This window comes from Ambystoma mexicanum, chromosome 1q (assembly GCF_040938575.1).
Source record: "Ambystoma mexicanum isolate Mex_15411 chromosome 1q, UKY_AmexF1_1, whole genome shotgun sequence".
NCBI lineage: Eukaryota > Metazoa > Chordata > Amphibia > Caudata > Ambystomatidae > Ambystoma > Ambystoma mexicanum.
The window spans coordinates 1,119,504,693-1,119,518,132 of NC_090922.1; the positions used below are offsets into that span (position 1 = coordinate 1,119,504,693).

The 13,440-nt window shown below is 45.9% G+C and overlaps 1 protein-coding gene across 1 annotated transcript in view; it reads right to left on the bottom strand.

The window, feature by feature from the left end:
- Window positions 1-13,440, bottom strand: part of STXBP3 (syntaxin binding protein 3) — a 639,289-nt gene that overhangs the window by 112,622 nt on the left and 513,227 nt on the right. The window contains exon 16 of the mRNA XM_069641861.1: window positions 5,900-6,004. Coding sequence (XP_069497962.1) covers window positions 5,900-6,004 — 105 coding nt within the window. The remainder of the gene's footprint in view (window positions 1-5,899; window positions 6,005-13,440) is intronic.

The window sequence follows — 13,440 nt, forward strand, 5'->3', positions numbered from 1 at the left end:
TGCATAAAAGGAGGCAGGTCCAGGTCAGATGGTCCAATGCTTGTTCTGGAGAATGATCATTTTTTAGCCAATCCTCCAGGCAAAGGAAGACTAGAACCCTACCCCCCCCCCTCTCCTTAGATTGGCCCACAGGCACAGACAATTTGGTGAAGTCCCCCAGGACAGAGGTTAGTCTGCAAGGCAAGACCCAACACTGGTGTTGGGCGCTGCCAATCGCAAATCTCGGGTACTTCCTGTGCTTGGGGTACATAGACATATGGCAATATGCACAATTGAGGTCCAGTGACCCCAATCAAGCCCATAAATCTAGACCCCGTATTAGGATCACCATCTTTAATTTGCCCGCCCTTTGGAACTTTTTCAAACCATTCAGGTCCAAGATGGGACGCAGTCCTCCGATATGTTTTGGCACCAAGAAGAAGTGGGAGTACAACCCCTGGCACAGCTCTGTAGAAGGCACTGGTTCTTTGGCAGCGTTCTCTAGCAGGGAACAAATCTACTGCAGGAGCAGTGGACCTAGAGGCTGAAAGGGTTGGGAAGGATGACACTGCCTTACGAAAAGGAGGCAGTAGCCCTGGGTCACCACCTGGTGAACCCATGCATCCAAATTTATGTAAAACCTTTCCTCAGTGTTATGGGTTAATCTTGCTTCTACTGCAGAGGTGTGAGAGCACTTAACGGACGTTTTGATGTAGGATAAGGGCCTGGAGGGGGACAGTAGCCATGGGTGTTTGTGCTCCTCTACCACCTCTCCCTCTACCCGCTCTGGTAAACCTTCTCTTTCCTTGCCCAGGGCCAGATTGACCTTGCCCTCTTTGGCTGAAGGAGCTGAAATAGTGAAAAGGGCGACCTCTCAAAGCTGATGTTGTTTGAGTGGACCGTTGTCTCAGTGCCAATCCTAGAGACTTAGCAACCACTACAGAAGCAGGACATTTCTCCAAGCTGTCATACGCCTTTGGATTGAGTAAGTGCTCTGCATCAAGGGGTTTTGCTTTGACATCTGGGCTGGAACACAATGTTGTTAGCCAAGAGAAACCCTGGCCATTGAAATCGTCGGCATTTATTGGGCCAGACAATCTGAGGAATTGAGCCCCACTTGGGGGCTTTGACACACTACCTCCCTTCTGTCACCAACTAGGTCATTGAATCCATCTCCAATTTCATCATTAGGGAGATGGGACACAGCCTCGGAGATCACTTCCCATAAAATGTGCAAAAACTATGCAAGGGGAAAGGATGTGTTAATGGCCTTGAGGGCCATGCTCATCGAGGTGAAAACGTTCTCGTCATGACGTCAACTTTCTTCCCATACCTATCCGGGGAAGGGATTGGGGGGCCCAAGATTTTGACTCCGTCATGGCCATCTGAACAGACTCAGATGCTTGGATAGGAGGTTACTGGTCTATATTTTTTTTAACCAGCTCTCTGTTGACTGCAGATGTACTACACAGGTTTGCCACAGTACTAGGATAGGTTCCTTCAGTACCCCAAGAAATGGAAGCACTGGCTTTTTCCGGGGACCTTTGTGATGAATGCTAGTCATTTTGTATTAACAGGCCTTGTGGGTCGGGTCCAAACCGAGATCCTTGGAGACTGAATAGATTACATGCCTGTATGCCACGTTTAGGATGGCATATGGGTATGCCTGCATCCGGTCGAGTTCAGGGGAGGTGTCAGCCAGTCTAGTTTCTTCCCCAATACAGTCTTTGTGGAAGTCTTACTGACTACAGTGGAAGGGCTTGAAGCCAAAGGGGATCTGGTCGCCTTCTCATTGAAAATCGACTGGAATAGCTTGAAAGAACTCTGTTCTGGTCTCAGGAAGGGATCTCAATGTCAAAGCCGATCCTGCTGCTACCTTTGGCACTAATGACTACTTCGAAGAGGATGCCACATTGGTGCAGAGCGACGAGAAGGGATTGCCTCCAGCAAGCGGCCTTGATTCGACCTGAGCGTTCAAGGTGCTGGACACCATACCCTAGCTTTTGGGCATGCGGAAAGCGTGTTTTTAAAGTTCTTTTTAATTGTGTTTTAGTCTCTAAAAATAAGCCTTTCTCAGACAAATACAATTGGAAAAAAAGGAAAAAAAAGAAAATCACACTGAGTAACAGCTTACAAAATAGAAAAAGAAAAGGAGTAAAAAAAAAAAGAAAAAGGAAAACCCATTTGATCATTAAACTACACAACACAATTCAGTTGATGCAGATACAGAAAGGTTTAGAGTACGGTTTGTCAAACCTCCACGCACTTCCCTAAGAACAGCACGTCCATGAGACACACCAAACGTTTGATAACACAAAGAAATGCATAAAGGGCTACAATCAGTTTCACCCCATTTCCCCACATGAGTCTGACCCAGAATAGTTCCATGAGTTTTGTCGAGCCCAGATAACTCGGCCTCGCCGTCCCGAAAGCTACACATCACAAAAAATGTGTTTCAGGAATTCCTCAGCAGAGTGCTGCATACAGAACCTACAGTTGATGGTTTTTATGGAACTGTCCCATTTACTCCTCTGCTCACGAGTTGGAAATTGGTTTAAGCGCAAGCAGATGTAGACCCTTTGGATTTTAGGAGAGGGGAATAAAGATATATTGAAGAGTTTCCACTCTCTTCCGTCTGAATTTCACGTTCTCACTATAAAAGGAGAACGTAGCCAATAAATCAGATGTTTTGCACCAATCTGCCATGAACAACTTCTTTTTAACAAAGTTCAGGGTAATCTTCAGCTCTTCTGTTGATGAGCCTATTAGGAACAGAATCTTGCACATTTCTCCCTTGAAGTCATTAACTGAAGTTGCTGACTGTAAAGTGGATACTTCCCCCAATTTTTGGTAGAGTGAGTTTTTAGGAGGGTTGAGAAATTTACCATACTGAGCCAGTTTCTTCCACAGATCCCTTCCTTCCAGCTAGAGACACCAGGCCCAATTCATGCCTTATCACCATATTTGGAAGCAAATTCACCAAGCCCAAGGTTTTTTCCATAGCTGGCCCTGTAGTGTGTTCAAATAGGGCCCCAAGTCAAAGGGTACTATGGCCAGCCCATATAAAATAGTCGGCTCAACCTTCGGCAAATAGAACCTAACCAGTGGAAGAAGGGAATAGCGGCACAGCTGAGAATAGACTCATTTGTGCTAGCAACAGAGTGAAACCACCCTTCAAGAATGTTTTCCAGCCTTCCCCGGAATGAGAGTTTGTCAAGTCAAACAATTTCAAAAAGGGTAGCAGGTGCTCCTCTCCAGAAAGAACATGGCATGATAACCTGTTCTGAGATGAGAGTTTGCAGCACACGCTTTTTGCTCACTGTACCTTTCACAGATGGGAAATATACATTTGCATATCAATCTTTGTCCCGCCCACATGGGCAGTCCAGCACCGAAATGCTATGGCAATTCCTCTCTGAGGAAGAGGAGCGCCTGCTACCCTTATTTGAATTATCTTACAAAATACTCTCCTTCTAGACCTCTGCACTCCTCTGGCACCAACTCCCTGTGTGTAAAGTGTTTCTCTGAACAGAGACCAGGAGGTTGTTCGCTTTCCTCAGCAGGATCCCTCCTATGCAACAGCTTCCCCCTCCCTCTGCATCTTGAGCAAGACCTTCTTAAGTTCCGCAAGCACATCAAGACTTTCCTCCTCCTTCCGTTCTTCCCTCCTCTACTAATCTCACAGTTGAGGGCCCCTGACCGCTCACACCCAATCTCCCTAGCTTCTGTCTACCTTCAGCACTTGCCTCGGCACACCTTCCGCACTGCAGACTCGTACTTTCCTACACAACGCGGCTCCTGGCCGCATAGCACTTACCATTCCTTGCACTTCATCTGTGGCTCACCCTCAAGCACGGACAACCCAGCACATACCCCACTACCCTCTTCCTTGCTGCACTTACACGTTCTGAATACTCACAAGGCATAGTAGGTTTGGTTTTCCATCACCCGCTGTATTTTTTTGTATGTTTTAATTGTACTGCTATCCCATGTTCCCTCCCTGTTGCCCCGTGGGCGCTTTGAAACTGAAATTTTTTGCTGTATACGCACATAACAAGCGAACAAACTAAACTACATGATCTATGTAGGCTTCGGATGCATCGAGACAGGGTGTGAAGCCAGAAGTATCATTGTCATCTGTGCAATTCTCCAGAGACTTGCCCTCAGTAATCTTTTTGAGGGTTGTTGCTGTGGGGTTAAGGGGATTGATGGCAATTTGGTCATGGCCTCCTGGACCATCCTTGTCCGAGTGGGTGGTCCCCTGGGATGCTGGGCAAATCGTCCAATATAGCACCATGGGTAATGGCGTTAGTAAAGATGCTGGCTGCATGACTTTCTGACACTTATGCCATGTTCTTCCTGGAGAGGAGCGCCTGCTACCTTTTTTGATATTTTTTAAGATAAAGTTGCAGCTAGTGCGGTAGCTCAGAAGGAGGCATTCATCACCCTAGTAAAGAGCCCACACAAAGGGGGCTGCCACCCCCTATGATCAGCCCCAGCCCCCTCATCTTATCAAGGGACCCTAAAGACAAGATCTGGGCCATGTGTGCTGACAACGGCATACAGCCGTGTACAAATCTCCCTGTATTCTTTCCTCTCCTGGCATGCCCATCTCCCTGCACTGCAGACCCTGACCAAATAGAGAGACAAACGGGGTGCAAATGTAATCGCATTTTAGCTGAACTAACAGATTTAAAGAAGTTGCTTCCGCTTGGTCTCAATGAACAAAGAGGACCACCACCTATGGGGGAGTACAAGCCCAGAATGGAGGTCAATATAGGGCCTCCCAACCACTAGTGAGAAAGGCCCATTGTAATTTGGCAGCCCCCTGAACCTCCCTGACCAGATTGGCTATATTAATGCTCAGTTTGATACCCGCCGATTTATGCAGTACCAGACAAATTCCAACCCAACAGATCAAAATCACATAACCACCAGAGCAGGCTACATGCGGGTGGGTGGATCTGGGGCCTAGAGTGACACAAACGGGCGGTAGGTCAGGTGGAGGGACAGGCCATGCCAAACCCAACCCAGTCCCCAAAGACCAGGGTGTGCTTCAGACTCCAGTATGGACAAAATGCAGAATACAACATGAGAGGGATTCAGAAGGGGGAGGGGGCAGGTATTCTTGCGTGGAGTACCCAAAAGCAACCTCTTATCACCCAGAATCTAGGGAATCGCTTATCAACAAATATATTCATTGGTTCTGAGCGTTATGCGGCTGCTCATCATTAATTCGAGATGAAATTATGAATTGTACAAGATTACATTATAAAGATGGGTCTGCATTTAACTACAAATGCATTGATCTGGGGACCAAAGAGTGGGCAATGGCATTTTGGGTCTTGCCATGAGATGCCGTTCGTCACCACACAGCATGACTGGAATCAGCCCATATCCCCCAGCATTCCATTGTTGACTCCCTGGAAAATATGTCACAAAGTTTACTGCTCTCTGGAGCTAAGGCAATTCCTTTTCGGGAAAACGTTTTGGTGAACTAAACATAGAGGCAGAGTTCTTGTTCATTTGGCCATCTGATTGAAATTCAACTGAGTCATGGGCTGTCGATTCTGGGATCGGTCTTGGGGCTTTGGTCATTGTTTCTTTACTTTGTGGAAAGGCTGGTCCATGTTATTGTAATTATTCGTTTGTTATAATGTACTTTGATGGCCTGATGGCCGGATGGCCGAATAAAGTTGGTATGAGGGAGGATACTACCAATTAGCAATACATTTTGGGAAGAGACTGATAGTATAGGAAACTAGATACTTTACCAATATAGATGAGGAGGGCACTACAAGAAATCTGAAACCAATCTTTCACATGCAGAAGGCTTTCAGTCAAAATTGAATTATTGTCTGAAAGAAACGTGCATAGCTATGACTGTTTAGGTTGTGTTCAGATAATGCAAATGCCTTACCTCCATTACATCCTTGATGACAGGGGTCCAACGAGAGAGCTGATAGGATTCTGGTTCTGTTTCTGACCGGTCTCTTCGGGATGATTTATGGTGCTGGGCTGAAGGCTAAATATAGAAAATATACAGAAAAAAAACATTTAGGCATGGAACTGTGAGACCTATCATAGCAGGGTTTGGAATTGCTTGGAGCTATTTAGCTACTGCTTTTAGCCAGGGTGAGCATGGTTAGCTTGTAACCAACAGCTACCGGGAGCTACTTTTGTCTACTCTGGCCATGTTGTGCCCTTACAAACATGCCTATGTGACATTCACTGAGTGTTTGAGAATGTTAATAAAGAAGAATTAGAACACATCTAGTATACATAAAAAACATAATGAACCATACATAATGGGCAAAAAGTTAAAATGTGCATCTCATGTGCAAGTGAAGTACGCAGTGCACACAGCACTCGCTCCTGGTTCCCCATCGGTATCTCCTGCCAGACAACTACGAGCTGGTTTTAGCTCCCGCTTATCGGATCTTAATTTCAAACCCTGTCATAGTTTGACCTCCGTGAACGTCATGACAAACTATTTTCTTTAACTCTTAAAGTCTAACCTTTTAGAGTTGGATGATTAAGGACAGAGTCACCAATTTGCCAACTGTGGTCATGGATATGCAGCGGGCTGACGAGATCGACTGGACACTCCAACCATATCTGTGTTGCAAAAGAATACAAGCAGCATGGAATGCTGGGAGCGCATGCTCCATAAAAGCAGGGGACAGCATGGATGATCTGCTATCTGTGCCCCACCCACACCCTTTTTAATCTGCCAAAAAAGCAGATATACAAATCAGAGAGTGCTTTGTTCCTGGTGTACAGGTGGTTCTGGAAGACTGTCTGGAAATGGCTATACACTGTACACAATCTATTGGCTAGTCAATGCTTATTTTGTGGGCAACCACCAAAGTAACAATCAACAGCTGAATGCATTACTCCCTTTTATCCATCCATATTTAAGTGTCTGTAATGACCATTCGTTCTCTATAATGCTTCCTATGAGATTTCAAGACTTCTGTGTGTCGTTACATTGCTGCAAGCAACTAGATAACTTTCTTTTTTTTTAATGTTTTATTTGATTTATTTTTAAACTTTTTTAAATTAATTTTTTTTAAATCTATACAGCTACAATATTTTACAAATATGATCAAAGAAAACACAAAGCAGGCACAATGTTTATTCGTGTTGTTTTGAGTACCAGGGACAGTTAGCAAATGTAAGATTTTATGTGATACTGCCATTTTTAAAGGGCGTTTGTGCTTTCTTTTCAGGGAACGTTTGAGGACTGCAGAATGAAAAATCCTGTTGCAGAATTCCGTAATTGAGCTAAACTATGCACGCCTAACATTGCAGTCAGAAAGATTAAGTTCTGCACTGCAAATTGTGTGAAATGAGGTTAACACTTCATGGCTGTAAATGGAGGGGAGGGGTTGCACCAATATATATTTAACGTCAATGAGAGCACGCCAGTTAGTAATTCAGGGGAGGTTACTCGGCTGCAGTGACTTTGGTACTCCAAGAGGCCCTCTTACATTAACAGTTCTTTGAAAATCCTACAGACCGCTGTGACAAGACCATAAACATGAAGAATGTTTTTATGAAAAACAAACTCAGCAAGTTAATCCCACCTTTTCATGTCACTTCATAATCTAGATACAGCTATCCATATATGTTTATAATAATGTGCATTTAAACTGTAATGAGCTCTCACAGAGTCAATTAAATGATTTGGTGTGGATGCATCAGTTCTAGCCACTTAGGTGTGACTGAAGGAGCAGGTATGTCCTGAGTTGCTTCCTGAAGTTTGAACACATTTTGGCTAACTCACTGGCACAGTAAACACTGCACCTAAAAGAAGATGCAGGCGATTCAAATTATTGAGTTAATCCTCAATGGAGAAATAAACCGATAAGAAAAGGAAGCTATGAAAACATTGCTTGCTGTATCTAAAAGTACATGACGATGGGGTGCCTGCCACAAATAACCACACTCACTCCCTTTGACAGTCCAAGTATGTTTACTTTAGGTTGTCCAAACAACAAAATGTTGTAAGTTCTTTAAAAAGGAACTTTCAGGGACTGTCGAGTTGTGGAATGTTCAGCTCTAGGGCCGTCCCTCTCCAACTCACTGCCCCAGACATCCGTACTGGGATGCAAGTAACTTTCGGCAGGTGTCCCCTACCGTCCCATGTTCCTTCTAATACGAAGTGTGGCTTCCCCAAGGCGTTGGCTGAATGCCTCACTAGGGGTCTGCCATCTTTCCCTAACGTAGCCCTGCTTAGTGTTCTAAAGGAGTTCTGGATGGTGCCTCCTTCACCACAGTGCCACTCTCTCCCTACTTGCATGCATAGTCTCCTCTGACCCTATCCTGCACTGGGTCCCAGGATATTCTCCTCCCAACCCTCTGCTCTTCCTCAGATCTAAACACCCAGCCGTCCTACCTCCACCCTTTGATGTTACCTCGCCTCCTATTTCTCAGACTTTCCACTCCCTTCTGTCACTACCGCTTACTACCATTGATGTTAAATGCTCCTCTCTCCTACTACTTCTCTGCGACTACTGTTAGGGCTAATTTCCCAAACCTAGTGAGTCCCCCAGCAGCTTTGCTGGATTTTTGGGGTTTATTTTTTTCTCCTGCTAAGAGTGAGACTCTTTTTCCCACTCTTAGGCATGATTTGAGGATGTCCTTTGACTGTGAATTTGTTTTATGGGCTATGGGGTCTGTTACTCCATAGGGCTTCATGTGTTTTTGGTATGTGTGTTACACAGCACCCTCAGTGCAGTAACACAGGGGTGTCACAGTGACCCCCAAACAGACTCCATACCCTGGGACTGACTACTGTCTCCCAGGGCATGTAAAGTCACCATTGGCTTTACTAGTCTCAAATTGTGAACAGAACCAGTACAAACCATCATATTGAGGAAGTACTGGTAGGGGTAATTCGATTGCCCCTGGGTCTGTTTTCCAAGGGGGCACTGTCCAGTTCCCCCCTTGTCGAGTTTCTGGCTGGTGGCAGTGGATACCACGCAAAATATTCCACCAGAATATTTCTTATCACCACTTTTTGGTGCAATGTTAAAGATACCGCCGGGTTATTTATTTAATATTTATTCCCCGGTTGGGTCTTTTTGCCAGGACTCAGTTTTAAAATGGTGTTTGTGTTCGCCTCTGAAACTCTAACCCAAGTGGAGCCCTTTGTTCCACTTTTTGGTGGGCTTCTGCCCAGAAGCCCTCCAAATGGTGCCACTCTGTCTGGGGTCAACAGGATGTGTGGGGGGAGGGGGGGATTAGGTACCCTGGACTAAGTTGCCTTGGCAACTCAAGCGCACTCTTGTGTGACTGGCCCAGTGGTGAGCCGCCCTGCTCACCACTTAGCATGTTTGAGTGACAGCTAGACTGTTGAATGGGGGTTTTTCTGCATAAAAGCAGGGCTTTGGGGACTGGAAAGTCAGAAGTCGCCATAGGACCTAAAGAATCCGAAGAGGGGAGAAGCTGAGCCATCTACAACGACACCACCGGTGGAGCCCTGCTGTACGAACTCACTACTTCCCCGATGACAGAGGAGATCTTCCAGAAGAGTCTTCTTCCCTTTGAGCTGGTGGGACCAACCAGTTCGCCTTTTTCGCCTTCCTGGACGTCTCGTGGTCGAATCGCCCGTGCCAAGCACCCCGGCAGCCGGATAGCCACGCTTCACCACTAACCGTGAATAAAAGGGTCGTACCTTCTAATCGGGAACTCCGCAGCTGGTTTATTCCCTGGCAGTGCAACGACCTCCAGCTTTCTTCCTCGTCGAGATCATTTCTTCCTCTGGTCGAAGCCACGACTTGCACCCGCTGCCAGGAACAACTGCCACCGCTGGAGCTTTCTCACCATTTCAGGTACTGTGTCCCGCCTGGTCTCCCTTGCAACAGATTGTCCAAGGTGTCCCGTAAATCCTTGACTTTCTAACTGGGTTGACCTCAGACCTGCTAACCTTGCCTTTCTGAACTACTCCAACCTCTTTTTGACATTTTTCTGCAAAGACTTTGAGTACATTTCCACTGTGTGATCTTGGGCACATTCCGCCTTGCTCTCTCCAAGAGTGGGCCTGGCCTATGAACTTTGGCTCTAGAGTAGACACTGCCTTTCTTGACTTGCTCTGGTTTCTTAAAAGTGTTAGTACTGTGTTATTTTCCTACTCTGCCTTTTCTCTCCCTTTTTAACGAATTATTGGAGTGCCATCTAAGGTTACGCGCTCACCTCTGTTTTTCTAATAAGTGGTGTCTTAACCTAGACTTGTCGAATAATTAACTAGGGAGGTGTATATACTTATAGTGACTGTGTTTGAACTTGCTTGATATATTAGTGCCAGTGTATTTTCATAAGTGTGTTTTTAAATAAATAATTATATACTTTTATACCAAAGCTCTGGCCAGTGTTTGCTTGTTCTACTGTATTTTTAGCCCTATTTAGCCTATCTATATACTGCCTAACTCTTCTTGAGAGAAGTCTGACTGCTCAGTCACAGACTGCTACCAATTGGGTTTACTGCTTACTCCTGTGGTCTTAAACTTTTTGCAGTGTTCCCTAAGGGAACTGCACAGGTTTCTGCCTAACTACTACTACCGCCTCCCTGCCATTCCTATCTCTCACTACTACTATTCCCGCTCTAATGCTACTACCGCTCCTCTCCTGCTTCTGCTTCTCTAGTATCTCTTCTTTCTCTCAAATCTCTCTCTAGCCGGCTGCTTTTACTACTACTTACGAGAATGACTATTTCTCCCTCCCATTACTACTCCGACTACCTAAACTGCTACTACCTACTCCACTCCTACAACACTCATTCCATACCGCCCATACACAATCACTTCACCCCAACCCTCTCCCCAACAAGCTCCACACTCCTATTGCTCTATCCTCCTCCACCTCTTGTGCTCACCCAACTAACCTACACTTAAACATTCATGCAGACCTTCATAAATACTGCAACCCCGCCCTCGAATAGCCACCTTACCCTGACCAATAACCGACCTGTCTTATAGGGAGTGCGTCATGGGAAGAGCTTAAAAAGGCTCACAAGGTTTATAAGGCCCTTTAAGCCCCACCCCCTTTCTGCATGGTCTGGCCACATTTGTGACATAGCCAACAAACTGCCAACTCTTTGATGGGTTAATAGGGCATTCATGTATCTGGCCTCCCTGTAGGTCTTTCTTTATTAAATGAATCCCTGGTTGGTTAGTGGCGTTTCCAGTAACCAGGCCTTCATGGAGGTTCTCGGTCCCCGAAAAGATTCCTTGGTGGCTTACTGGCTTATGCGTGGGCTCCGAAAGCACCGCTTGTCTGGAGCAGCACTCTTCTTCATACACCGACTGCAGCAGATGCTCTCTGCCCGAGCCGCATTATCTGCGGCGTAACTTCTCCACTGGACTCCCCATTGTCCCCTCTGTGCCCTGGGGCTGCTCCCGCTGTGGCCTCCTCTGAGGAGGAGGCCCACATGCCACCTCTTCTCTCCTGCTTTACTGCTGTGCCTCCTGCTCCCCGGGGCTGCTCTGCTGTGGCTCCTGCATAAGCACACCCTCCGCAGCGTTGGACTGCTGCATACTGCAGCTTCGCCCGGCGTGTCTTGTGGGGGTTAGGGGGAACCGCCACCAACGATCGAGGCAAGGAAGGGATTGGAGGGTGCCTGTCCTCATGCCGGCACCTTACGGGGGTGCTGGGATTGGGCTCTGTCCCCCATTTGACAGGGCCATGAAGGCAGCCCAGACACACTTTTCCAAATAATAGATAGATCTATCTCTTCACTGTGCAAAACCATAAGTCAATACGAAGCAGAAAAAGGCTTGCAGAGAGAAGGGGACAGAGTAATCCATTAATTTGTCTGAACCATTTGTGTTAGACAAAGAGTACATATATGAGAAATATTTCTGTAATCTCCAAGACAAATATAGCTTCTACAGAATTCCATCTTGGTGTACGGTCTAAATTCAGTAAAAGGCAAACAACAAGTGCGAGTAAGTCAGGCCTTACTGTTAAGAACGCCGTAAAAAATAAAAATGCAAACGACTTAGTCTGTTCTGTAAGAGGAGGCCCGAATAACCTTGTGAACCGTTGAGAAGTGCTGGAACATGCAGAGAACTTCCTAAACAGTCCTGCAGAAAGGTTGATTTATTATTTGCATACAGGGAAGAACAATGCTCTTTTGATCACAAAAGAACATACAATAACTAAGATATCATATTTTAGAGGACGCAGAGAGCTTTGTACAATGGGGTGAGTTCAAGTGACATTCTGACCAGGTTGTGTTGGGGAGTACATGGAAGTGTCAATGGGGACAATATATTGGTGGACTTGCATAGATTAAGGACAATCAACATTGGAAATGTTCTGAGTGCAGGTAGTCTTTATGTGAGCATGTTGGATGAATCTAGTAGAGGCAGAGAATGCGAGGGACAGAAGCAGGTTAGAGATGAGGGAGACATGTTAGCTAGGAGGCAGATGAGAGGCAGGTTAAGGGGAGAACTAAGACGAGGAGGTAGGGTTTTAATTTGGCTCTGAACAAATTGGTGTGGATGGTTCCTCGAATGTCCACAGGAAGAGAACTCCATGCAAGTGAAGCAAGAAGAGAGAGAGAGAGAGAGCGCTGTAGTGACAGGAACCACAGGGAGGGCAGGTGCCGCAAAGGTAGTCTAGAAGGCAGATCAAGATTACGAGAAGGCTTGTAGAGTTATAAGATAGATACGGTGGTGCCTTACTGTGGACAGATTTGTGAACCAGAGAAATTTAAATATGGCCCTGTTGTTCATAGTCAGCCGTCCTGAATGTTGACGGTTCGAGAAAGTAGGTGTAAATTGAGGGAGTTCAAAGAGATTCCTGGTAGCAAAGTTAATGATCTTGTTGAGAATACAGAAGGCATAGTTGGGGAGACCAAAGATGATCCTGACACAGTAGTCCAGTTTAGAGAAGACAAAAGTGTTTAACAGGTGCTTGGCAGTGTTGATAGGAAGGAGGTGTCCAAATGTCCTAATACTTAGGAGGCTGCGGCAAGCTGCTGTTGCAGTTTTGGAGATGAAAGTAGAGGAGGGGTGAGAAGATTCATAGATGACGCTGAGGTTTCTAGCTGAAGGAGTATGGGAGAGTGTCAGGTGGGAACTGATCACCTGTTTTGGGAGAGTAATGCCAGAAAATGAGAAACCATCCGATAGTTAAGGGCAGAAAGACAGCTGGAAATGTTGATTAGAGTGATCAGAGGAGAGTTCAGGAAAAGGAAAGATTTTAGTGTCGTTCACAAAGAGTTAGCATGAGAACCGAAAAGAGGAGATCAGAGCCCCAGGAGCAGAGGTGTAGAGGTTAAAGAGCGGAGGACCCAAGACAGAGCGTTGTAGAACATCAACAGTTAGAGGATTGAGTTGAGAGGTGGTGGTCCAGGAGACCGAGAATTGTTGAGGTGCTAGATAGAATTCAATCCAAGCAAGGGCTTCATAGCAAATTCCAGGAAGAGAGTATTAAGAAGATCTGAGCGAT